This window comes from Microcebus murinus, chromosome 18, assembly GCF_040939455.1.
Source record: "Microcebus murinus isolate Inina chromosome 18, M.murinus_Inina_mat1.0, whole genome shotgun sequence".
Classification (NCBI taxonomy): Eukaryota; Metazoa; Chordata; class Mammalia; order Primates; family Cheirogaleidae; genus Microcebus; species Microcebus murinus.
The window spans coordinates 7,857,183-7,884,838 of NC_134121.1; the positions used below are offsets into that span (position 1 = coordinate 7,857,183).

The window sequence follows — 27,656 nt, forward strand, 5'->3', positions numbered from 1 at the left end:
AATATTCAGCTTTCATTTTATTTTAGTTATAAAACAGTTTCCAAAACACAAAGTTTTAAAAAACACACACAAACACAAGTTTTTATTCGTTCTTCAGTTGCAGAAAATAAATAGCATCACATATTCCATAGGCTTGTCTATAAAAACATTTCTAAAACCGTCATTTACCGGATTCAACAGTATAAGCTTTTTGGCTTCTCAACTGCAGGTACCATAGAGTAGACCATTTTATTTTATTAACTTTTTAAAGCATTTGGCTCAAGCAACTTTGGAAAAAGGTTGTGAGCTTAAATATCTTATTCTAAGTTATTTCTTACATAGTTAAACTAAAACAACCAGATCTTATTTTATTTAAGAGGAGAATAAAGTATTTCTTTTATAAAAATTGCCCCCCAACTCACACACGCCTGACCTGACATAAAAAGTTGGTCTATCTTCATAGGAATCAACAAGAAGAGGGGTACGGGGACAGGGACAGGGATAGGCAGAGCAGGAAAGCTCTGAGCAGGAAAGACGCCAGCAAGCGTGAGCCCGCACGGTGTCATTCCTACGTTTCCAGTTTGGCCCTCAGAGCTGTACAGATGGACAGCGTTCAGTCATCTAAACCGATGTTTCTGAAAAGGTAGGACATGGACTCCCCGTTGTGAATCCGACGGATTGCTTCTGAAAGGATCATGCTGATATCCACAGTTTTAATCTTGGGGCACTGGAGTTTCTGGATTTCGTGTGGAATTGTGTTGGTGACCACCACCTGTGAATCAAGAGAAAAAACAAAGAACACCAAAAAGCCAAGTAGCTTCATGCTTTGGTCTGAAAATGTGATGTACTCCCAAAATCTCTAGGTTCTTCTAGACAGGAAGACAGTCTACCCTACAACAACGTTTCTAGTTAATGTGAAGCTGCCTGTGTTTCTTAGTTTCTTAGGTTAAGGTTTTGTGTTTTTTCTTTTTTTTTTTTTAGAGACAGGGTCTTGCTCTGTCACCCAGACTGGAGTGCAGTGGTACAGTCAGAGCTCACTGCAGCCTGGAACTCCTGGACTCAAGAGATCTTCGTGACTCAGCCTCTCAAGTAGCTGGCATGGGCCAGCTACAGGCATGGGCCACCACGCCCAGCTAATTTTCTTATTTTAGAGACAGGGTCTCACTATGTTGCCCAGGCTGGTCTTAAACTCTTGGCCTCAAGCAATCCTCCTGCCTCAGCCTCCCAAAGTATTGGGATTACAGGCATGAGCCAGTGCACCCTGCTAAGATGTGATAACCTCATACCCACTAGGACAGCTATAGCCAAAAAGACAGTTATAGCAAGTATTGGTGAGAATGCAGAGAAACCAGAACCCCTATCACTGCTGGTGGGATGGAAGATGGTTCAGCTGCTTTGGAAACCAGTCTGGCAGGCCCTCAAAAGTTTAAACACAAAGTTACTATATGACCCAGCAATTCTAATCCTAAGTATATATCCAAGAGAACTGAAAACATGTCCATAGGCCAGGTGTGGTGGTTCACACCTGTGATCCTAGCACTCTGGGAGGCCAAGGTGGTAGAATTGCTTGAGCTTAGGAGTTGGAGACCCTGAGCAACAGAAAGACCCTGCCTCTAATAAAAACAGAGAAAAAAAATTGCCAAGCAACTAAAAATACAAAAAAAAAAAAAATTAGCTGGGCCTGGTGGTGGGCACCTGTAGTCCCAGCTACTTGGGAGGCTAAGGATCCCTTGACCCCAGGAGTTTGAGGTCACTGTAAGCTAGGTTGATGCCACAGCACTCTAGACATGCTACCCAGGGCGACAGAGGGAGACTCTGCCTCAAAAAAAAAAAAAAAAAAAAACCCCAAAACAAGTCACCTGTGAAGGAAAAAAAAAAAAGTCCATGCAAAAACTTATATATAGTGGCCAGGCATGGTGGCTCACACCTGTAATCCTAGCACTCTGGGAGGCTGAGGTGGGTGGATCATTTGAGGTCAAGAGTTCGAGATCAGCCTGAGCAAGAGAGAGACCCCGTCTCTACTAAAAAAAATAGAAAGAAATTAGCTGGACAACTAAAAATATATAGAAAAAATTAGCCAGGCATGGTGGCACATGCCTGTAGTCCCAGCTACTCAGGAGGCTGAGGCAGCAGGATTGCTTGAGCCCAGGAGTTTAAGGTTGCTGTGAGTGAGGCTAATTTGCCATAGCACTCTAGCCCAGACAACAGAGAGACTGTCTCAAAAAAATAAAGTAAATAAATAAATAAAAACTGCACACAAATGTTCACAACTACATTATTCATAATAGTAGAAAAATAGAAAAAAACCAAATTTCCATCAATGTATGAAGAGAGAGAAAATGTGGTATATCCATACAACGGAGTATTACTTGACCGTAGAAACGAACAAAGCATTGCTCCATGCTACCACATGGAGGGACCTTGAAAACACTGTGTGGAGTGAAAGCAGCCAGCAGCGAAAGCCCACACACTGCACGATCTCATCTACATGAAATGTCCAGAAGAGGCAAATCCACAGAGACAGGGAGCAGATTAGGGCTGCCAGGGGCTGGGTAGATTGAGAGAAAATGTGGAGTGACTGCTAATGGGTACGGGGTTTCTTTTGAGGGACATAAAAATTTTGTAAAATTGCTTGTGGTAATGATTGTACCACTATGAACTTTCTAAAAACCACTGGATTGTATACTTTAAATGGATGGATGGCATAGTATATGAATCACATCTCAATCTGTTATCTAAAAAAGGGGTAGCATTAGAGGCTTATATTCAATGAAACCCAATATAACCCACCTTTTGAATCCATTCATAACTACAAAAGAACTCGCTCTTGTACCTACTTTCTGTAGCTAAGGATCAGGATGTGCCAAAGTGCCAGGCAACTGTGCCCACACATGGCCTGCCCCTTACCTCATCGATGGCAGACTCCTCAATCAGGCGGGGGGCATCAGAAGACAGCAAGCCATGAGTTGCCATCACGAAGATCTTATATGCACCTCTTTCCTTCAGGGTCTCTGCTGCAGCGAGAAAGCTGTCGACATCATCGATGATGTCATCCTGCCAAATCACAAATGGAGCAAGAGGTGCATGAGCACTTTTGCAAGGGCAGGTTAGACAAGCAGGACAAAGGGTCTGCCTAAATTACCACGATGAATCTGCTCTCTGTCCCACCATGTGCAGGCAGCACAGTCCCAGGCCCGTGCTTGTGCTGCACGGCCCCCTCCAGGCCTTGCACGCGAGCTGCCTCCTGCATGCCGTCTCCACCAGCAGAGCCGTCTCCAACCAGGCCCAGGCTCCTGGGTGAGAAAGCTGTTTCCATCTCTGCACCCTAGCTGGCCAGAGCTGTGCCCTCATAATGCAGGTGGCACCAAAAATGATGCTGGAATAATTTTTTTTTTTAAATACATAGAAAAACTGTTACAAGATGCTTTTTTTTTTTTTGAGACAGAGTCTCGCTTTGTTGCCTAGGCTAGAGTGAGTGCCATGGCGTCAGCCTAGCTCACAGCAACCTCAAACTCCTGGGCTCAAGCCATCCTTCTGTCTCAGCCTCCCAAGTAGCTGGGACTACAGGCATGAGCCACCATGCCCGGCTAATTTTTTCTATATATATTAGTTGGCCAATTAGTTTCTTTCTATTTATAGTAGAGACGGGGTCTCGCTCTTGCTCAGGCTGGTTTCGAACTCCCGACCTCGAGCAATCCACCCGCCTCGGCCTCCCAGAGAGCTAGGATTACTACAGGCGTGAGCCACGGTGCCCGGCCTACAAGATGCTTTTGACCATGGGTAATGGAACTGTGAGTGGCTCTTTCCCCCCTTCTTTTTGCTACTTTTCCTTATTTCTAAGTTTTTTCCACCAAGCATATGGGAAATATGCTTTTTTCATGTTATTACAATGGGGAAAACAACAGTGATTATTGTTCTTAATAACAAATTAGCTTTCAAGCAGCTGAGACTACAGGCACATACCACCACACCTGGCTAATTTTCTTATTTCATAGAGATGGGTCTGACTATATTGGCCAGGGTGGTCTTGAACTCCTAGCTTCAAGTAATCCTCCCATCTCAGCCTCCCAAAGTACAGGCATTTACAAGCATGAGCCACTGTGCCTGGTAGCTTCTAGAGGTTTCCAACACATAGACTAGGTTCCCAGGCTCCCAGAGTTATTTTATTTTTATTTTTATTTTTTTTTTTTTTTCTTTTGTTAACCAGAACATGTGGATCCCAGAGTTATTTTAAACCCATTATGGTAGCCAACATTGTCTAGTGTTAAATAAATATTCACGTTTATTTTACATGCATACATTACTCTTCAAATGCATAACAAAATTAAAATAAAAAATATACATACATTAATTTAAAAATGCTATTGGTAAAATGGTATAGCCACTTTGGAAAACTGTTTGACATTTCTTATCATACTAAATTCGCAATTACCAGGAAAATCAACAGAAAAATTAAAGTTCTCAAAATGCTAGGATTATATTTAACATTCTTAAATAACAATTATAGAGATAGAGGACAGAACAGTGGTAGCCAGGTGCTGTGGGCTGAATGTTTTTGTCCCCTCAAAATACACGTTAGAAACCTACTGCCCAATGTAACAGTGTTGGAAAGTGGGACCCTTTTTTTTTTTTTTGAGACACAGTCTCACTCTGTTGCCCTGGCTAGAGTGCCATGGCATCAACCTAGCTCACAGCAACCTCAAACTCCTTGGGCTCAAGTGATCCTACTGCCTCAGCCTCCTGAGTAGCTGGGACTACAGGCATGTGCCACCATGCCCAGTTAATTTTTCTATATATTTTTAGTTGGCCAATTAATTTCTTTCTATTTTTTGTAGAGACAGGGTCTCGCTCTTGCTCAGGCTGGTTTCGAACTCCTGACCTTGATCGATCCTCCCGCCTTGGCCTCTCAGAGTGCTAGGATTACAGGTGTGAGTCACCTCGCCCAGCCAAAGTGGGGTCTTTTAGGAGGTGTTTAGGTCGTGAGGGCTCCAGCATCACAAATGGAGTAATGCCGCTATAAAAAAGGCTCGTGGAAGTGGGTCTCTGGCTCCTGCACTTTTGCTATGTTGCACAGAGTTAGTCCCCTTTTGTCTTCTGCCCTCTATCATGTGAGGACACAGCACACATGCCCACACCAGACCAAATGCCAGCGCCTTGATCTTGGACTTCCAGTCTCCAAAACTGTGAGAGGATAAATTTGTGTTCTTTTTTCTTTTTTTGAGACAGGGTCTCACTCTGTCACCTAGGCTAGAGGGCAGTAATGTCACCATAGCTCACTGCAATGTCAAACTCCTGGGCTCAAGTGATCCTCCTGCCTCACCCTCCCAAGTAGCTGGGAACATAGGCATGCACACCATGCCTGACTAACGTTTTCTATTTTTTGTAGAGATGGGGTCTCGCCCTTGCTCAGGCTGGTCTCCAACTCCTGAGCTCAAAAGATCCACCCACCTGGGCCTCCCAGAGTGCTAGTGGCATGAGCCACCACGCCCAGCTTAATTTCTGTTCTTTATAAATTGCCCGGTCTCAGGTATTGTGCTGATAGCAGCACAAAACAGAGTGAGACATCAGGAGCTGGGGCCGGTGTGCAGGATGTGGCTGTGGCTTCGGAAGGAGGCAGGAGCTCTGGGGTGAGGGGCACTGCAGTGTCTGGATGGTGGCTGGCCCATTAACTGCCTGGGTATGACTGCACACAGCTGCGCAAACGCAGTGCATGTAAAACTGCGGCCGCGCAGCTGGGGATTTCCAGGCTGTGTTATTGTAACAAAGTTAAGTGAGACACAGGAAGCTGGGTAAAGAGAATGCAGTACGTCCCTGTACATTTTTTCCGACTTTCTATAAATCTACAATTACTTCAAAATAAAAAGGTTTTTTTAAAAAAGCACTTGAAATAGAAAGGAAACAAAATGCTGCTGAACCCAGAGCATTTTGTTACTATAGACTTTGCCAGTTGGGGAATAAATTAGTGGACAGCTATTAGCCTGTAGGGTGACATGAGAGATTGTCTAACTTGAAAAAGATGACAGCATAATTACCAAGCACCGGGGATAACAAACAGGGAGCACCCACCACGGAGCTCGGGAAACCCTGCTGTACAACCACTTTATCTTCAGACCCAGCTCTGCTCCCAGGTACCTCAAAACTCTCCCATGTATACAGCAGAAAAAAAGTACAAGAATGTTCAAAGCAGTGTCATTTGGAAATAGAAAAAAAACGGATGTTCAATGCCTGCAGAACAGATAACTCAGTTGTGTAAGTTACACCAGTGAAAAAGAATAATGTACAACTATCTGCTACTACCTGAGTAAATTTCAACAACAGTGTTGAACAAAAAAGTCAGGAAGGACACAAAGACATCTTTTATGTAAACATCAAAACCAAGCCAAGCGAAACAAGACAGGATTTCAGGGTATGTGCATTCCTGGCAGACTGTAAGGATAAGGAAGGGCACAAATGGACAGATTTTGGGTTAGGGACAACCTCTGAGGAGGAGAGAAAAGAAAGAGCCCCAGGTAAGCCGACAGGAGGCTTCAGGGTACCTGGTGATGTGCCATCCTGCAAGTGGGCTAGCAGGTACCCAGGTGTTTATTCTTCAAGCTACATAGGCATTAAGTATATTATTTTGTGTACTTGTTTTACGATGTGTGAAAGCACATGTGTTTTTAACAGTTACAATCAACTTTGCTTCCTACTCTTATCACAAAACAATTTCTGTCTGGGCACAGTGGCTCATGACTATAATCTTAGCACTTTGGAAGGCTGAAGGGGAGGACTGCTAGAGCCTAGGAGTTTGAGATCAGCCTGGACAACATAGCAAGACCTCATCTCTACAAAAAACATTTTTAAATTAGCCAGGTGTGGCGGCGCCTGCCTGTAGTCCCAGCTACTTGGGAGGCCAAGGCAGTAGGATCTCTTGAGCTTAGGAGTTGGATGTTGCAGTGAGCTATGATGTGTGATACCACTGTACTCCAGCCTGGGCAACAGAGTGAGACCCTGTCTCAAAATAAACAAAATTTCCCATGTTATAACAAATAGCTGCACAATATTCAGTTAACTATGTAGTTAGCAATTTTTAAAGTAAACTAATGATAGCATTTCTCAGTTTCTGGGCCAAAGTAAACGTTTAGCACAAGGCACTAACTTAAATGAGATGTACCCGACAATACCACTACATCCCTAGGTCTTTTATTTGCCCACAATTAACAAGTCAGTCAACAGAATCACAATGGTAAATACTAAAATTAATAACAAAAGAAGGCTACATACCACAATGATGGCAATCCTTCCTCCAACATCACCAACAACTGTGATTGGGGGCTTTTCTTTAGGAATCAGCACTGGTCAGAATAAAACAAACACACCAAAATTTTACATTAAAAAGTAAAACAAAACCTTTAGGAAGTTAATGTCTCATGATCTCATGATAAAAACACCAAACAAAATAGGAACAGAAGGGAATTCCCTCAAGTCTACTAAAGGGCAACTATGAAAACCCACAGCTGACATGACACTTCATGATGAAAGACTGAAAGCTGTCCCCTAAGATCAGGAACAAGATGAGGATGCCTGCCAGTTCCACCATTATCCACCACTGTACTGGATGTGCTAGCACAGGTAATTAGGCAAGAAAAAAAGGCATCCAGATCAGAAAGGAAGAATTAAAACTCTATTAGCAGATGACATGATCCTACATGTTAAAAATCCCAAAGAATCCACAAAAACTGACCTAAGCTAATACAGGAATTCAGCAAAGTTGCAGAGTACAAGACCAACACACACAAATCAGGTGTGTTTCTACCCACCCACCAACAATGAGGAACCCGAAGAGAAAATTAAGAAAGTAATTCAATTTACAAAAGGATCCAAAGGAAAAAAAACCCTCTAGGAATAAATTTAACCAAGGAGGTGAAAAACTTGTGAAAACTATAAAACACTGCTAAAAAAAATTAAAACAAGAATCTTTTTTCCCTCTTTTTTAGAGCTGTCACTCAGGCTGGAGTGCAATGGCTCAGTCATAGCTCACTGCAGCCTCAAACTCCTGGGCTCAAGCGACTGTCTTGCCTCAGCCTTCTGAGTAGCTGGGACTACAGGTGCACAGTACCACACCCAGTTAAGTCTTTCAAAAAAATTTTTTTTGTTGAAGGAGGTCTCACTATATTACACAGGCTAGTTTTAAATTCCTGGCCTCAAGCTATCCTCCCACCTCAGCCCCACAAACCACGTGAGCCACTGCGCCTGGCCAACATTCTTAAATATTACACCAAAAAACAAGCAACAAATAAAATTCAGACCTCATCAAAATGTCCTTTTGTGTGCCAAAGGACACTATCAAGAAAGTGAAAAGATAACCTAAAGAATGAGAGAACATTTGCATACCATGTATCTGATGAGTCTAGTATCCTAAATATACAAAGAAAGCTTACGACTCAATAATAAAAAGATATACAACCCAATTAAAAAATGGGCAAAGGGGCAGGAAGGGGAGAAAGATATTAAAAAGAAAAAGAACAAGATTTAAAAAAAAATGGGTAAAGGATTTGAATAGACATTTCTCCAAAGAAGATATATATATATATATATCCAACAAGGCCAGGTGCAGTGGTCACACCTGTAATCCTAGCACTTTGGGAGGCCAAGGAGGGAGGACTGCTTGAGGCCAGGAGTTTGAGACCAGCCTGAGCAAGAGTGAGATCCCACACCTACAAAAAATAGAAAAATTAGCCAGCTGCACCTGCAGTCCCAGCTACTTGGGAGGCTGAGGCAGGAGGATCGCTTGAGCCCAAGAGTTTGAGGTTATAGTGAGATATTATGATGCCACTGCATTCTAGACTGGGGGACAGAGGGAGACCCTGTCTCAAAAAACAAAAACATTCTCATGAACGAACAGGTAAAGAAAAACAATTGGCCAAAAAGCACACGAAAAGGTACTTAACATCCTTAGTCATTAGGGAAATGCAAATTGAAACCACAATGAGATGTCATTTCATACCCACTAAGATGGCTACAATAAAAAAAAAATCAGAAAATAAGTGTTGGTAAGGATATGGAGAAACTGAAACCTCTATGCATTACTGGTAGGAATGTAAAACGGTGCAGCTGTTGTGGAAAACAGCATGGCAGTTCCTCAAAAAGTTATATTTAGAATTATCACATGTCCCAGAAATTCTAATCTTAGGCATATATACCAAGAGAAGTGAAATATATCCATACAGAAACTTGTACATGAATGCATATAGCAGCATTATGGCAGGAAGGTAGAAACAATCCAAATTCCTATCAACTGATGGACACACAGAGAAAATGTGTCGGATCCATACAACAGAATATTACTCAGCCATCAAAAGGAATGAAGTACAACATGGATGAACCTTGAAAACATGCTAAATGAAAGAAGCCAGACACAAAAGCCCACATATTGTATGATTCCATTTATATGAAATGTCTAGAATAGGTAAATTCACACAGACAAAAGGCAAATTAATGGTTGCCAGGGTGTGGGGGAAGTGCGCTTGGGGAGTGACTACTTAATAGGTTACAGGGTGTTCTGGAGTGATGAAAGTTTTGAAACTAGAAAAAAATAGTAGTTGCACAACATTGTGAATATACTAAATTCCAGCCAATTTTACACTTTAACATGGTTAATCCTATATTATGTGACTTTGACTTCAATTTAAAAAAAGCTCAATGTCACTGAAGGAAAAAAGTAGACTATTCTAGATCAGGGCTTCTCAACCACTGACATCTTGGGCCAGCTTTTTGTTGTGAGGGATTGTCCAGTGCATCATGAGAAGTTGAGCAGCAGCCTTGGCCTCTACTCACTAATGCCAGTAGCAACTCCCTCAATCACGATGATCAAAAACATCTCCAGACATGACCAAAAGTCCTTCAAGAAACAAAATGCAACCTACCCCCAAACTGAGAACCAATGGTCCAGATTAAAAGAGACTAAAGATGTGACAATCAAATGCAATGTGTGAACTAGGTTAGTGTCAGGGAAGGGACAAAAAAGTAAAACAAAATACCAGAACTGAAGTGAATGTTTATATTTCCAACACTTCTTTTCCCAGGACACTTGACCTCAATGCTGGTAGAAAGTATAATGGATAGACCTTTAGAAAATCAACCTGACACAGAGTCACACAATATTTATGCCTTTAGACTCATTAATCGCACATTCAGAAAGTTGTAATGCAAAAACCAAAGTATGGGAAAAGTTTTTTACCCATGTATGTTTACTGCCACATTATATTGGAAACAAAGAACAAACACTCCAAATTAGGTTGTGGTTGGGCAGTCCAAGCCACAATCATCAGATGGGATATTACACAGCCAATAAAAATGCTATTTACAAACGTTTCTGATGATTTGGTAAAAAATATGTTATGCAGCTGGGAGAAGGCAGGAATATGCATTATTATGTATTCTGCATGGATCACAGCTCCATGAAAATAAGGACAGAAAAAGTGAAAGGTGGCTTACCAAAATATAAAAACTGGTGTCTTAAATAGTGGGATTAATCACTAATTATTTTCTTCTAATTTTTATGCATTATGTTTATGCATGTTTTAAAAAATTATATAATGTATTTATATTCTGAAAAAGAATTTTTCATTATTTTTAGTTGGTATTTTTCATCTATAAGAAATCAGAAGATACAAAAAAAAAGGTTTTTTTGAGACAGTGTCTTGCTCTGTCATCCAGGCTGGAGTTCACTGGTGTGCTCACAGCTCACTGCAGTGTTGGAACTCCTAGGCTCAGGTGATCCTCCTACCTCAGCCTCCCAAGTAGCTGGGGATATGTGTGCGTGCCACCACACCTGGATAATTTTTCCTATTTTTTGTAGAGATGACATCTCGCTGCGTACCCAGGTCTTGACTAACTCCCGGCCTCAAGTGATCCTCGGCCTCCCAAAGTGCTGGGATTACAGGCGTGAGCTACCACACCTGATTTTTAAAATCTAATACTAAATATAAAATCTTTATATTTGAGATACTATAGGAATAATGCTTTCTTTCCTTTTTTTTTTTTTTTTTGAGACAGAGTCTCCCTTTGTTGCCCAGGCTAGAGTGAGTGCCATGGCATCAGCCTAGCTCACAGCAACCTCAAACTCCTGGGCTCAAGCAATCCTCCTGCCTCAGCCTCCTGAGTAGCTGGGACTACAGGCATGCGCCACCATGCCTGGCTAATTTTTTCTCTATATATTAGTTGGCCAATTAATTTCTTTCTATTTATAGTAGAAATGGGGTCTTGCTCTTGCTCAGAGCTGGTTTCGAACTCCTGACCTCAAGCAATCCACCCACCTCGGCCTCCCGGAGTGCTAGGATTACAGACGTGAGCCACCACACCCGGCTGGAATAATGCTTTCTTTTCCCTTCATACATTATTTGCTGTTAACATAAAAAAAGCATTATATGTAGGGTCGTCAAATGATCCAAAAAAATTCAATATTTAGGATCTGCAAAATTAAATTCTAGTACATTCCCAAAGTATATAATGACCACTACTTGAGTCAAAATATAAACACAGAAACATTATAATTAAAATTGTGAATGAAACAAGCTGAAACATAAAGACCAAATAAGTAGATAAAGAACTGCTAGAAAGAACTTACAAATCATCTTGTTCCCACGCCCTCACTTTCAGATGGGAGACCTGCAGCTCTGGTTCTGCAGTCCAGAATCCACTACCTAAGGCCACACTTGAAGCCAATGCCCAGCAAGTCACAAAGTCATCTAAAGATTGCCAACATGCTCCAGATCATAGCCCACGCACTTGCAAGACTCCATAGGAACATACTGTCTTTCATGTTCAAGGGCACGTCTCGGCCAGGTGTAATCCTAGCACTCTGGGAGGTTGAGGCGGGCGGATCGTTTGAGCTCAGGAGTTTGAGCTCACCAGTTTGAGACCAGCCTGAATAAAAGCGAGACTCCGCCTCTACTAAAAAAATAGAAAGAAATTAGCTGGACAACTAAAAATATACATATAAAAAATTAGCCAGGCACGGCGGCACATGCCTATAGTCCCAGCTACTTGGGAGGCTGAGGCAGGAGGATCGCTTGAGCCCAGGAGTTAGAGGTTGCCGTGAGCTAGGCTGACGCCACAGCACTCTAGTCTAGGCAACAGAGTGAGACTCTGTCTCAAAAAAAAGGGCATGTCTCATCAACAGACCAATTCAGCCCTGTGGGCTCCGCTGAGGTTCCTAGACACAAGCCCCTCAGTGGCCAGGCAGACTCTGAAAGGGAGTGGCAGCACAGGCCGCACCCAATAGCTTTGGAGCAGGAGCCAGCAAGAAGGATGCACACCAGGAGGACTTTGCAGCCCTCAGTCAAATGCTTATCAGCACTTTCCCAGACCTCAATTCTATACCCTGGCTCCACCTCCTGCCTTCCTCCTCTTTAGCTGAGTCCAAGAGACCACAGGATGGGAAAGCACAGGTTTTAGAGTCAGACAAGCCAAGTGCTGTCATTATGTGGGAAGTATCTTTCCCTTTCTGACCCTGTTTGTTTATTTATAAAATGGAATATCATCATTCCATTAAAAGGGCTGTCCCAGAGATTAATGCAGTATAAACATCTGTTCCCAGGCCAGGTGCAGTGGATCACGCCTGTAATCCTAGCATTCTGGGAGGCCAAGGTGGGCGGATTGCTCGAGATCAGGAGTTAGAAACCAGCCTGAGCGAGACCCCATCTCTACTAAAAATACAAAGAAATTAACTGACCAACTAAAAATACATATACAAAAAATTAGCCGGGCATGGTGGCACATGCCTGTAGTCCCAGCTACTCGGGAGGCTGAGGCAGCAGGATTGCTTGAGCCCAGGAGTTTGAAGTTGCTGTGAGCTAGGCTGACACCACGGCACTCACTCTAGCCTGGGCAACAAAGTGAGACTCTGTCTCAAAAAAAAAAAAAAAAAAAAAAAAATCCATTCCCTCCCACTGTCTTTTGTTAACATCTTCCAGCATGTTCTGTCACTTTCATTCCCATTGCCACCACCCCTTAGAGCAGAGATGTGATGTACAACAGAAACACAAGGCAAGTCACAAATGTAAGCCACGTGTAATTTTAGGTTTTCTAGTAACCACATTACAAAGGCATAAAAAAACAGATGAAGTTAATTTTAATAATATATTTTATTTCAATGTATCAAAAATATTATCATTTTAACATGGAACCAATAAAAATGTCACTAATGAGATGTACATTAATGTTTTCACATCATGAGTGTGTGTCCTTCACACTCCGATCCATCCCCAGCGCTACGCCCCGCATGTGGGAGCCAGATGTTGCCAGCCCCTGAGATGAAAGCCCCTCCATGCCCTTGCTTAACTTCCTCAGCCTCCAGGATCTGGCCTCCCGTTGCCGGCTCTCTTCCCTGCAGTCTGCCCCGACACGGACACAGGCCTGGCCTGCTGAAACGGTGCCCTCACTAACTGCCCCGGCTCGAGAGCCTTTCATGACACATGTGAGGTTTACTCGTATTCAGAATCCTCCTCCCAGCAGAATACTGCGAATTTATCCCACCTCTTCCCTCCAGTCACCTTCGCTTAGTCACCTTCCCTCCAGTCAGGCTGTGTCCTTCCTGGCCACAGCCCAGCTCATCCCAGCAACAACAGTCATCACCGCAGTGCTAGCTCATTCACGGAAACAACGAGCAGCTAAGTCCTATGGGCTCGGCCTGGGCTCCCCAAGGTCTGGGCACGTCCTATGGACCAACTCTGACACAGGGCCTCTAGCTGTCCCTCTTTTTCAGATAAAGAACAGGCCTAAGGACACACCGCTAATAAATGACAGAGCCCAGTCCCTAGGCCCTAAGCCTGCCTTCTTCCCCTCAGCCTCCCCGGCACAGAGATGCACCCCTCGCCCAGACTCCTTCTAGCTCCACCTCTACTGACATCTACAAAGTACAGCTGGAATCTCAGCTTTCCCATGATTATTCCAGCGACACTTACTTCCTTCTCTGCATTTTTCTGTTTATAAATGAGCAAAATCCAAAGCAAAGCAAGAACCTAAAGGAGTCCAGAATACACCCTGTGGCAAAAATCATTCTGAGCTGAAAGCATTTGAGTTCCTGAAATCCTTCATGTGCCAAAAAGCAGAACCTCCCAAAAGAACTTAATTGTCACAAATCCCCTCCCTGGTGTTCTAGGACCACTGACTCTAATCACCCAAAACCAGAAGTCAGCACCCCCTAAACAGGCACTGTCACAGAACTGCCCCACCTCCCCTCTCCTCAGGGCCCACTGTCCCCGAGTGCCCTTTCCCTCCTCCCCTGCCCCTGCTAAGAGTTGTCTGTTTTCCCAGATGTGCCTTTCTGCCCCTCCCCGTCCCCTGTAAGATGATTTATGAGCTCCAAATTCTATCCACCTCTTTGAGTCACACTTTTGTGAACTCCTGTGTGTATGTGATTAAAATCTATCTTTCCTCTTGCTAATCTGTCTTTTGTCAGTTTAATTTATGGGCTACCAAACACTGAACCTAAGAAGAGAGAGGGAAAGTTTTTCCTCCCCAACAAAGGCAGTATTTTTTTTTAATTGGAAAATCATCATTAAAGTGTAAAAAAAGTTTCTTAAAAAATAAAAACAAAAACAAATCCTTGCACAACTCTACTACCCTATTGCAACTACTTTCTTTTTTTTGAGACAGAGTCTCACTCTGTTGCCCGTGGTGTCAGCCTAGCTCACGGCAACCTCAAACTCCTGGGATCAAGCAATCCTATTGCCTCAGCCTCCCAAGTAGCTGGGACTACAGGCATGTGCCACCATGCCCAGCTAATTTTTTCTATATTTTTAGTTGGCCAATTAATTTCTATTTATAGTAGAGACGGGGTCTCGCTCTTGCTCAGGCTGGTTTTGAACTCTTGACCTTGAGCAATCCTCTTTGGCCTCCCAGAGTGCTAGGATTACAGGCGTCAACCACTGTGTCCGGCCCACAACTACTTTCATTCTTCATATTCCCTCCTGGTCCTCGCACAAAGACAGTGCTATGATCTGATAGTTGGCGTCCCCTCAAATGCACATGCTGGAGCCTAATACCCAACGTGATGGTATGAAGAAGTAGAGCCTTTTGGAAAGTGATTAAGTCCCCAAAGCTCTGCCCTCATGAATGAGATCAGTGCCCTACAGAGGCTAAGGAAGCTAGTGGCCTTGCCCCTTCCACCATGTGGGGGAACCGACAAGGTGCCATCTTAAAGGCAGGGCAGGCCCTCATGAGACACTCAATCTGCTGCCACCTTCATCTTGGACCTTGTAGCCTCCAGAACAGTGAGTAATAAATTTGTCGTTTATAAATTACCCAGTCTGTGGTATTTTGTTATACCAGCCTGAACAGACCAAGACAGATATTGGTACTGAGAAGTGAGGTGCTGCTGTATCAAATACCTAAAACTGCAAGCAGCTTTAGAACAGGGTAGTGGGCAGAGGCTGGAAGAGAAGGCTAAAACCTGCTATACTGTCACGTACAGACCACGAGAGTGACTGTGCTGAGGCCTCTGCTATGGCCGGGTATGGTTTCTCCCCAAAACTCAAGTTAAAACTTGACCTGATGTGGTGGTGCTGGGAGGTGAGGCCTAATGGGAGGTGTCTGGGTCAGGCGGATGGATCCTTCATGAATAGATTAATGCCCTCCTGAGAGGGTGAGTGAGTTCTCACTCTCGTCACAATGGATTAGTTCCCGCCAGAGAAGGTTGTTATAAAAGCCAGTTCAGCTTCTTACACTCTTGCTTCCTCTGTCACCATGTGAGCTCTTTGCACACACTCACTTGTTTTTCTGCTTCTCTGCTGTGTTTTAACCCAGCACGTGGCCCTCACCAGAAGTCAGCCAAATGTGGCAACAAGCTTTTGAACTTACCAACCTGCAGAAACATGAACTAAATACAGTAAGTCCTCACCTAAAATCATCAATAGGTTCTTGGAAACTGTGACTTCAAGTGAAACAATGTATCATAAAACCAGTTTTCCTATAGGCTAATTGATATAAACAAGAGTTGAGTTCCTATAGCCTATTTCTGGTCACAAAACGATTGTCAAACTTCTAAGTAAAGACCCAAAACGCGCTTCTATTAAACATTGAAATAAAAGTTGGCTGTATGTACATTTAAGAGACATTAATATAAATAAGAAGGATAAATATTTACCCAATTTTTGGGAAATCAGTGATTGATAGGATTCATGGTGGTAGTGGTGGGTTAAATCAAGGAATAATGTTTGCAAAAGAAAAATTTTAAGAAGTACCTCTTCCTATTACGCAGTTCATAAATAAGAACAAACATGGCAGGCTCACTGAGCTCTTTTGTACCTCTTAGTTTATGTGTATTTGTATGTTACCACACTTTATGAATTTTTATTTTGTAATAATTTGTATTCATTCATTCATTTTGCAACCTATGTTCAGGGTCTCAGATGGCCAGAGTTTATCCCAGCAACTCAGGGTACACAGTGGGAACCAACTCTGGTCAGGACACCACTCTACTGCAGGGTGCATTCACACCCAGACCTACACTCGCTCATACTTGGAAAATTTAGACTCACCAATTAACCTAAATGTGCACATCTTGGGAGGAAACCAGAGCACCCAGAGAAAGCCCACACAGGCCTGGGCAGCACGTGCAAGCTCCACACAGACAGTGGCCCCAGCTGGGAACTGATGTTTTTTTCATCAACATTATAACAAAATGAAATTGAATGAAATGACGTTATTTAAGGACCTGCTGTAAATGTCTTTCCTTTATAAACTACCAGTCTCGAGTATTATATTACAGAAACACAAAATGGACTAAGACAGGCTCAGAAGAGAAGAGCTGTAGAGAAAGCCTGAATCTTCTAACAGATTAACTAAGTAATCAGAATGTTGGTAGAAATATGGACAGTAAAGGCTTTTCTGATGAGGTTGCAAACAAATGAGCAACATGTTAATGGAAATGAGGAAAGGCTAACCTTGTTTTAAAGTGGTAAAGAACTTGACTAAATTGTGTTCATGTCCTAATGTTTTGTGAAAGGTAGAACTTAAAGGGTATTTGGAAGAAGAAATCATCAAGCAAAGTGCTGAAGGTGCAGCATGGCTTCTCTTGACTGCTTACAGTAAAATGTAAGAAAGAAACAAATTAAAGATGGAATTTATAATCAAAAAGGAAGTGGAACTTAAATATGTGGAAAGTTATCAGCCTGGCCATATTATAAAGAATACAAAAGCATGTTGAGATGAGAATGCCAAGGATTTGGCCAAGCAAATGTTTGACAAGATTAGTATGGACAGAAAGCCACCAGATGCTACTTTTGCAACCTGTTCAGGGTCTCGGATGGCCAGAGTTTATCCCAGCAACTCAGGGTACACAGTGGGAACCAACTCTGGTCAGGACACCAGAATACAAAAGCATGTTGAGATGAGAATGCCAAGGATTTGGCCAAGCAAATGTTTGACAAGAAGATTAGTATGGACAGAAAGAAGCCAGATGCTACTTATCAATATAACGGAGGAATTGGCCCTCAAAGGTATTTCTAAGATCTTTGAGGGCTGGCCCTCCCATCACAGGCCTAGAATGGCAGGGCCTTGATGGCAGAATGATTTCAGGGCTCCTTTCCTAGCATTCTGCTGCAGTGCTTCTTGGCTGCCCTAGCTGTGGCTCAGGCAGGCCAAGGTGCAGCTTGGGCAGTAAACCTACCATAGTGGTACCTGTGCATTGCCATCTCCATGGTACACACAGTGCCTGAGCTGTGGCGGTATGGCTACCGCCACCTAGACTTCAAAGGATGCCCCAAAGAGCCTCAGGGCCCAGGCAGAGAACCACCACAGGTACAGGGACACCACAGTGAGCTCCCACCAGGGCAATGCCCAGTGGAGTTGTGGAGGCAGGGCCGCACCCCAGACCCCAGACTGGTAGAGACACCAGCACGCAAGGCTAGCCTGAGAGACACATGCGTAAGACTCCAATGTGTAAGAACTACCACATGTGCTGCTCCCAGCAAAGCCATGGGAGTAGGGCTGCCCAGAGCCTTGCAGGTCCAACCCCTCCCCCAGTGTGTCTGGAAGGTGGGCCTTTGAGTCAAAGAAGATTATTCTAGAGCCTTAAGATTTAATGTTGTTTGTCCTGTTGGGTTTTGGACTTGCTCCTTTTCCTTCCTATTTCTCCCTTTTGGAATGGGAATGTCTATCCTATTCCTGTCCTATCACTGCATTTTGGAAGCATCTAATTTGTCTGATTTCAAAGGCTCACAGCTGAAGAGAAATTTGCCTCAGAATGAATCCTAGGACGAATCTAATTTAGATGATATCTAGATGAGACTTCGGACTTTATACTTTTGCATTGATGCTAGAAGTTAAGACTTAACTAGAGTTAAGACTTTTGGAGTCATTATGATGAAATGAATGTATTTTGCATGTAAGGCATGTAAGATATGAATTTTGGGGCCCAGGGGCAAAATTTTATGGTCTGAATGTTTGTGTCCCTCCAAATTCATGCTGAAACCCACTGTGGTGGTAATAAGAGCTGGGGCCTTTAGGAGGGGATTAGGTCATGAGGGCTCCACTCTCATGAATGGGATTAGTACTCTTATAAAAGATGGTCCAGGGAGCAGCCTTCCACCCTCTTCCACCACAAAAGGATGCAGCAAGAAGGTACTGTCTATGGAGGAACAGGCCTTCACCAGATACTATGAAAAATAAATTTCTCTTCTTTATAAATTGTCTAGTCTAAGATATAATGTTAAAGCAGCCTGAAGTGACTAAGACAGACAGGTATACATCTTGTATTCTGCCTTATTCACATATATTCCATGTATTTTCTCTTGTTTCCATATAGTCTTGATTACTTCAAAGGGCTGGATAATTAGCTGTTCTGATACAATTTATCAAGCCCTACCCTTTGGAAAACTATTTAAACCATTCCAATATTGCGTATTAAAAATAACACTAGTCAATAACTTTATACATAAAAGGGCTTTTTGCTTATGTCAAACTACAATCTAGGATATACTGCTAAATGAATCAATAAAATTCTCTGAAATGCCATAACTGAGTCTAAATAGTTTGAACATTTCCATAGGTCTTGCTCTTGCAAAGGACAGACTGCTTGCAAAGGGCTCTGTAATTCACAGGATCATCAGAAGTGCATTCATTACTATGCTACCAGGAAAGGTGTTAATTTGTTTTTGCCAACTTAAAACAAAGTTTCACCTTGAAAAGAAAAACCCCCACAACAGTTGGTCTGAAAATCGAGGCAAGCAGCGAAGCGGCTCCAGCACACTTACTGGGGATCTCCAGGCTGGGGTGGATGGCAGCCACACTCCTGACCATGGGCGGGGAATGGCGTCCGTCCACCAAGTCGGACTCTGCATCCTGCGCTTCTCCATGAATCACGGCGATTCCCAGGCGCAGGCGCTCAGCAAAAGACTGTGCCCTAAGGGAAAGCACCAGACGCAAACTCAAAAACCATGCAAACCTGTTTTCTCCTCATGTCCAGGGGAGAAAACATTAAGAGAACATAAGTAAAATGTAGTTTCCCAAAGTAATAAGGAAGAAAAGAGAATAAAACAGCCTCAGACTCAGAATCCAGGACTAACTGTGGAGACCCCACACGCCAAATGCTTCTCTCTGGCCACTGCACCAACGACGGGCAGTGGCCTGGCCTGGTCTGCAAGCAGCTGGCTGGGAGAGCCCAAGTGAGCCAGTTACCCGCCTCTCAGCCTCCTCACTGATAACTGCTAATTCCACCTACCTACTTACCCACTTGTGAGAACCAACCACATGGGACAAAGTGCATTAAATAGCCATCAAAGTATTAAGCACCAATTTTTTAACAACTTTATAGAGGTATAATTGAAATGCAAGAAACGGTACATATTTAAAGAATACAATTTCATAAGTTCTGATGTGTGTATCTGCCCACATACACATTAACACAATCAAGACAAGAAACACATCTATCATCACCAAATGTCTCCTTGTACCCCTCCACTGTTTGTCCTTCTAGCCCCAGGCAACCACTGATCTGCTTTCTGTCACCATAGTTTCACCTTTTCTAGAATTTCATGTAAGTTACTAGAACCACACAGTGTGTAGTCTTTTTTTGTCTGTCTTATTTTACTCAGCATAATGTTTTGGAGATTCATCCATGCTATGCCATATATCAATAGTTTGATCCTTTTCACTGCTAAGTAATATTCCACTGTATGAACATATCACAGTTTATCCATTTTCTTATTGATGGACTTCTGGGGTGTTTCCAGCTTTTAGCTGTCACAAATAAAGCTGCTGTGAACATTCACACACAGATCTCTGTATGAGCATACACTTTCTTTTCTCTTGGTAAATACCTAAGAGTGAAATTGCTGGATCACACAGTAGGTATATATAATATAACACCTTAAGAAAAGGCCAAACTGTTTTCCAAAGTAGTTATACCATATTACACATTTTCATGAGCAGTGCATGAATGGTCCAGTTCCTCCACATTTTCACCAACCCTTGGCATAGTCAATCATTTAAAAAAATGCATTCTAAGGGTGTGCAGTAGCACTTCATGGTGGTTTTCATTTGGATTTCTCCAATGACAAATGGTATTTTGAACATCTTGTCATGTGCTTATTTGCTATCCATATATACCCTTTGGTAAAGAGTCTGTTTATCTTTTGCCAATTTTTTTTTGAGATAAGGTCTTACTCAGTTGCCTAGGCTGGCTGGAATACAGTGGGATGATCCCAGCTCACTGTAACTTCTGGGCTCAGGTGATCCTCCTGTCTCAGCCTCCCAAGTAGCTAGGACTACAGACACATGCCACCACACCGAGCTATTAAAAAAAATTTTTTTATAGACATGAGGTCTTGTTATGCTGTTCAGGCTGGTCTTGAACTCCTGGCCTAAGGTGATCCTCCCACTTCAGCTCCCCAAAGTGTTGGGATTACAGGTGTGAGCCATTGCATCTGGCCTCTTTTGCCTATTTTTAAATTGGATTAGTTCCTTGATTAAGTTTTGGAAATTCTTTATATATTCTGAGCACAAGTCTTTTATCATATATATCCTTTACAAATATTTTCTTCCGGCCGGGCGCGGTGGCTCACGCCTGTAATCCTAGCTCTCTGGGAGGCCGAGGTGGGCGGATTGCTCAAGGTCGGGAGTTCGAAACCAGCCTGAGCAACAGCAAGACCCCGTCTCTACTATAAATAGAAAGAAACTAATTGGCCAACTAATATATAGAGAAAAAATTAGCCGGGCATGGTAGCGCATGCCTGTAGTCCCAGCTACTTGGGAGGCTGAGACAGAAGGATGGCTTGAGCCCAGGAGTTTGAGGTTGCTGTGAGCTAGGCTGACGCCACGGCACTTACTCTAGCCTAGGCAACAAAGCGAGACTTTGTCTCAAAAAAAAAAAAATTTTTTTTCTTCCAATCTATGCCTTTTCCTCTCATTTTCATAATAATGCCTTTTGAAAAGCAGTATTTAATTCTGACGAAGTACATCTTACCCATTTTTTCTCTTATGAGGTGTGTCTTTGGTGTCATATTTAAGAAGTCTTTGCCTAACCAAAGTCACAAAGATTTTTCCCTATGTTTTCCTCTATAAGTTTTTTTGTTTTTAGAGACAAAGTTTCACTCTGTCACCTAGGCTAGAGTGCAGAAGCACAATCATAGCTCACTGCAACCTCGAACTCCTAGGCTCGGGTGATACTTCTTGCCTTAGCCTCCTGAGTAGCTGGGATTACAAGTGTATGCCACCATGCCCGGCTAATTTATTTTTTGTAGAGATGGGATCTCACTATGTTGCCTATGCTAGTCATGAATTCCTGGCCTCAAGCCAGCCTCCTGCCTCGGCTTCCCAAAGTGCTAGAATTACAGGCATGAACCATGGCCCCCTCTAGAAGTTTTAAAGTTTTATGCTATCCACTTAGGTCTATGATTCATTTTGAGTTGATTTTTGTGTGTGCTGCAAGGTATGGCTCAAAATTCATTATTCTACACATGAACATCCAATTATTCTGTTTTTCAACCATTTGTTGAAAGACAAGCCTTTCTCCATTTAATTGCATTTGCACCTTTGTTAAAAATCAGTTCTCCAGATATATGTGGGTCTATTTTTGGACTCTCTATTCTGTTCCACTTATCTATTTTTGTATCTTTATCCCAATACCACATTATCATGATTGTTGTAGCTTTATAATAAGTCTTGAATACAAGCAGTGTTAGATCTCCAACTTGTTCCTTTTTAAAGTTGTTTTGGCTATTCTAGGTTCTTTCCATTTCCATGTGAATTTTAGAATCAACTTATCCATTTCTACAAAAGAGCCTGCTGAAATTTTGATTGGTATGGTCTCAATTCTATAGACCAATTTGGGAAGAAATAACATCTTAACAATATGACTCTTTCAACCCACGATTACAGTATCTCTCTCTCCATTAATGTTGGTCTTCTTTAATTTCTTTCAGCAATGTTTTCTAGTTTTCAGTGTACAGGTCTTACACGTCTTTTCTCAGATTTATTCCTAAGGGTATCACTTATTTTGAGGCTATTTGAATGGTTTTATTTTTCATTTCAATAAATGTTCATGTCTAGTATACAGAAATAAAAATTAATTTTTGTATATTAATCTTATATCCTGCAACCTTGCTAAACTGATTAGTCATAATAGCATTTTTATAGATTCTTGTTTTTTTACTGACTACTCATTCATCAGTCACATACATTTTTATAGATTCTGTTTTTCAAGTGATCATGCCATATGCAAATGAGATGTTTTATCTCTTCCTTTCTATACTAGATTGCTTTTCTTTTTTTTTTTTTTTTTTTTTTTTTTTTTTTTTTTGAGACAGAGTCTCACTTTGTTGCCCAGGCTAGAGTGAGTGCCGTGGCGTCAGCCTAGCTCACAGCAACCTCAAACTCCTGGGCTCGAGTGATCCTTCTGCCTCAGCCTCCCGGGTAGCTGGGACTACAGGCATGCGCCACCATGCCCGGCTAATTTTTTATATATATATCAGTTGGCCAATTAATTTCTTTGTATTTATAGTAGAGACGGGGTCTCACTCTTGCTCAGGCTGGTTTTGAACTCCTGACCTTGAGCAATCCGCCCGCCTCGGCCTCCCAAGAGCTAGGATTACAGGCGTGAGCCACAGCGCCCGGCCTTGCTTTTCTTTTTTTTAAATTGCACCATCTAGAACCTCTAATACAATGTTGAATAGAAGCAAGAAGAGCCTCATCTTGCTCCCGATCTTACGGGAAAGGAAATCAGTCTTTCACCATTAAATGTGATATTAGCTGTAAGTTTTTCATAGATCCCTTTATCAGATGAGGAAGTTCTTGCCAATTCCTACTTTGCTTAAAGTTTTGCCAGGAATAGAAGTTTGATTTTGCCTAAAGCTTTTTGAATCTACTGAGATGATATAGCTTTTCTTTTTTAGTTTATTAATATGAATTACATTTATTGATTAAACCAGCTGGGCATAGCGGCTCACACCTATAATCCTATAACCCTGGGAGGCCAAGGCGGGAGGATTGCTTGAGGTTAGGAGTTTGAGAACAGACTAAGCAAGACCCAGTCTCTACCAAAATATAGAAAAATTAGCTGGTCATGGTGGCACGTGCCTGTAGTCTCAGCTACTTGGAAGGATGATGCAAGAGGATTGCTTGAGCTCAGGAGTTTGAGGTTGTAATGAGCTGTGATGATGTCACTACACTCTAGCCAGGGCAACAGACCGAGACTCTGTCTCAAATAAAAAAGTTAAACCAACCTTGCATTCCTGGGATAAACCCCCAAATAATCATGATATATTATCCTTTTACATATTGTTGGATTCAGTTCACTAAAATTTTGTTTAGAGCATTTATATCTATGTTCATGAGAGATACTGGTCTGTAGTTTTCTTATATGTCTGTGTCTAGTTTTGCTATCAGGGTATAATCACTCATGGAATGAGTTGGAAAGTATTTGTTCTTTAATTTCTGGAAAAGCTCATGTAGAATTAGCATTATTTCATTCTCAAATGTTTGGCAGAATTCACCATTGAAATCTGGGCCTGAGAATTTTCTTTATGGGAAAATTTTCAATTTAATTTCTTCAATAGATATAAGTCTATTCAGATTATCTAGTTCTTGAGTAGGTTTTGAGAGTTCGTGCTTTTCAAAGAAGTTACTGGCATAATGTTGTTATAATAGTCCCTCATTATCCTTTCAACATCTGTAGAATTTGTGGTGATGCTACCTGTTCTTTCCTAATATTGGTAATTTGTGTCTTTTGTTCCTGACCAGTCTGGATACAGGTTTATTAATTTTACTGATTTCCTCAAAGAACAAACTCTTAGCTTTCATTGCTTTTCTCCACTGTTTTTTGTTTTCTATTTCATTGATTTATGCTTTAATCTTTATTATTTCCTTTCGTATGCTTACTTTGGTTTTACTTTGCTTTGCTTTTTCTAATGTCTTAAGGTGGAAGCTGAGATCATTGATTTGAAATCTTCTTTTCTAATAAAAGTACACAGACTGCAGCTTAAGTATTGTTTTAGTGGCATGCTACAAATTTTAATGTGTTATGTTTTCATTTTCATTCAGTCCTAAATACTTTCTAATTTTCCTTTTGATTTCTTCTTTGACCCTGGTTTACCTAGAAGTATATTTAGTTACTAAATATGTAGGACTTTACCAAAGATACTTCTATTATTAGAATTATTCTTAATTCCAGTGTGGTCAAAGAACATATTTTGTATGGCTTGAATAATTTTAAATTTAAGGCTTATTTTGTGGCCCAGAATATGTTCTACCTTAATAAATGTGTTTGGGCTCAAAATGAACATATGTTCTGCTGTCCGTGGATGGTGTTCTACAACTCTTGATCAGATCCAGCTGGCTGACAGTGTTTGTCTTCTGTATCCTTACTGATTTTCAGTCTACTTGTTTAATCAACTACTGAGAGAGGAGTGATAGAACTGCTGACTATTATAATGGATACGACTGTTTCTCCTGCAGTTATCAGTGCTTGCTTCATATATTTTTAAACTCTGTCATTCAGTTCATAATGTTAACGATTATGATGTCATCTTGATGAACTAATCCCTTCTATCATTATGAAAAGAACTTTATCTCTGATTTGTCAATGTTAATACAGCCACTCCAGCTTACTTTTAAAGAGCTAGTTCTACCACAGTATATTATTTTCCCAGCTTTTTATTTTTAATCTATTCCTTCCTCTTCACTGCCTTGTACCTTGCCCCAGAGCATGTCCACCTCCCCAGTGGACTAGAAACCTGAGGGCCAACACTGAGTCTTACTCTTTCTTCCATCTTCAGCACCTAATGCATGGTAAATGTTCAAGTGCTTAAGGATCCAAAAAGTTCTCCCAATCTTGGTTTTCCAACACCAAAAATTCAAAACAAGTTCTTATCTAACAGCTCACAAGATTGACTAAAAACAAACAGAAAAACCCATTAGTGATTACACCAAAGCCCACCAGTGCCATCTATACTAGACAAAGCCAAGGCATTTACATGACACAGGAAGAGCAGGACACTTGAAAACACTAAATAGTATTAAGTATGTAGACTCTTGTGAGTAGTGGGAAATCTCACTCTACTAGGTTTCCTACATACACTATTCCACTAAGGAAAGCTTTGCTACAGTGTTCATAATTATTTCAAGAAGTTTAAATTCATGCTTAAATCATTCTATTTCAAGATACTTTTTTTATAAAGTTATATTTTGCTTCTCTCAGTAGAAAGCATGATATTACTATAGCACCTGTAGTTAACTCCTGTGTGGTATTAAAAAACAATCTCAAATGCATGTTAAGCAAACATTTAGCAGTCTGTTCTTATCTATGAGGAATCTAATTTATATTTCCAAAGAAAAAATATAAGCCTTCATAGGAATAGGACTGTACAACATAGTCAAACACAGAAAACTATGTGTGTGTGTGTGTGGGGGGGAATATGTGTACTTAGGGATACGAGGGAGAGTCATAAACAGGGAGAATATTTTCATAAACATTGCTAAATAGCCCAAGATTTAATATTTAGTAACCTAGTCTTATAAAAAATTCAAAATAATTTTCAATAAAATTCTGAAAGAAAAAAATTTCAGACCACAATGGCAGAGTCTTCACTAGAGTCTGGCACCATAAAGATCAGTTCCTCGTTCAAATTCAAGATTGGCTTGGCAAATAAAATCGTTGTCAAAGAAGTGACCTCTTAGTTGTCCTATAAGGAAGTTTTTCTTCTATCTGGGATCCATGGAGGTTTGCCAATTCCGAGATTAATACTACTTTAATAATACTAACCTCCAGAAAATACAACACTTTCAATATAAATAAAACCATTACCTGCACATTGATGGTAATTTCTGGATACTTTATATAATTTAGTCACATACCTTGCATTCCCACCTGATTCCAAAAAGGATCAGGATTATTTCTGTATGTAATTTGGTTTATACATTGACAGTCATGAAGGAAATCCAAAGCAACTCAATCTTGCTCCTGACTGTACAAAAATGAGGGTTGATTTACATCATAGGTCAGAAAGAACAAGACACAGGATCTCAACTCTCATTTCTTTTCCCTATTCATACAGTTTCTAAGAAAACAATTCCAAACAACTCATTAAAGCAAGTTTGATACCTTATTAAAGCAACATTATATTCTCAGATGATCCCTTCTGTTCCAAATAACTGCTCACTATCAAAGAACTCCAAAACAATAGCTCTACACTTAAAACTGCTCATCAATAATTTCAGGATTCTAAAGGAACTAGCCACCACCATTCTATGTAGTGATATTTAATTTGCAAAGTGCTTCCATATGTTCTTTGATGCTTATTACAACTCTGTAAGATAAGCAATGCAAGTGTTACCCCATCTCACTGGTAAGGAAACTGAGGCTTGCAGAGACTCCCTTGACCAAGGTTATCACGGACTGGCTAAGCCACAACTGGAAGCCCATGTCTTTCTACTGCTAGTTTAACTATTTTCCTGCTGCCTCGGCTATCTTTTAAATTAACTACAACAGTTTTCTAAGGCTAGGTGTCAAATGAAAAACTTGGAGGAAGAAGCTAGGAACAATCAGATAAAAATGGCTAGGCCAGGCCGGGCGCTGTGGCTCACGCCTGTAATCCTAGCTCTTGGGAGGCCGAGGCGGGCGGATTGCTCAAGGTCAGGAGTTCAAAACCAGCCTGAGCAAGAGTGAGACCCCGTCTCTACTATAAATAGAAAGGAATTAATTGGCCAACTGATACATATATAAAAAATTAGCCGGGCATGGTGGCGCATGCCTGTAGTCCCAGCTACCCGGGAGGCTGAGGCAGAAGGATCACTCGAGCCTAGGAGTTTGAGGTTGCTGTGAGCTAGGCTGACGCCACGGCACTCACTCTGGCCTGGGCAACAAAGCGAGACTCTGTCTCAAAAAAAAAAAAAAAAAAAAAAAAAAAAAAATGGCTAGGCCAGAAAGTGCCACCTTGTACTTGAACTCTGTATGGATGTGCAAATCACGACATCAGAACACAAGAAATCACCACCACATAGCTAAGGGAGATGGAAACAGTCAAAGTTGACTTAACTGTGTTAGATACTATGCCTACAGAACTCTTGCTCACGACACCTTAAATGCAGAGACCAAACTGTCAAGCCACAACTGTATTATTTTATTACTTCATCCATAGAAAACTAAGCCTTTTGTAGCATCCTGCTCTGTCCTAAAACATTTATTTAACGCAGTGTGG

At 41.6% G+C, this 27,656-nt stretch overlaps 1 protein-coding gene across 1 annotated transcript in view; it reads right to left on the reverse strand.

The window, feature by feature from the left end:
• The window catches only part of PRPSAP2 (phosphoribosyl pyrophosphate synthetase associated protein 2), a 62,917-nt gene continuing 35,261 nt past the window's right edge, over nt 1-27,656 (reverse strand). The window contains exons 9-12 of the mRNA XM_075994056.1: nt 19,218-19,366; nt 7,243-7,313; nt 2,887-3,033; nt 1-751 (exon numbers count right to left, since the gene is read on the reverse strand). Of these exons, the coding sequence (XP_075850171.1) occupies nt 593-751; nt 2,887-3,033; nt 7,243-7,313; nt 19,218-19,366 (526 nt within the window). The 3' untranslated portion in view covers nt 1-592. The remainder of the gene's footprint in view (nt 752-2,886; nt 3,034-7,242; nt 7,314-19,217; nt 19,367-27,656) is intronic.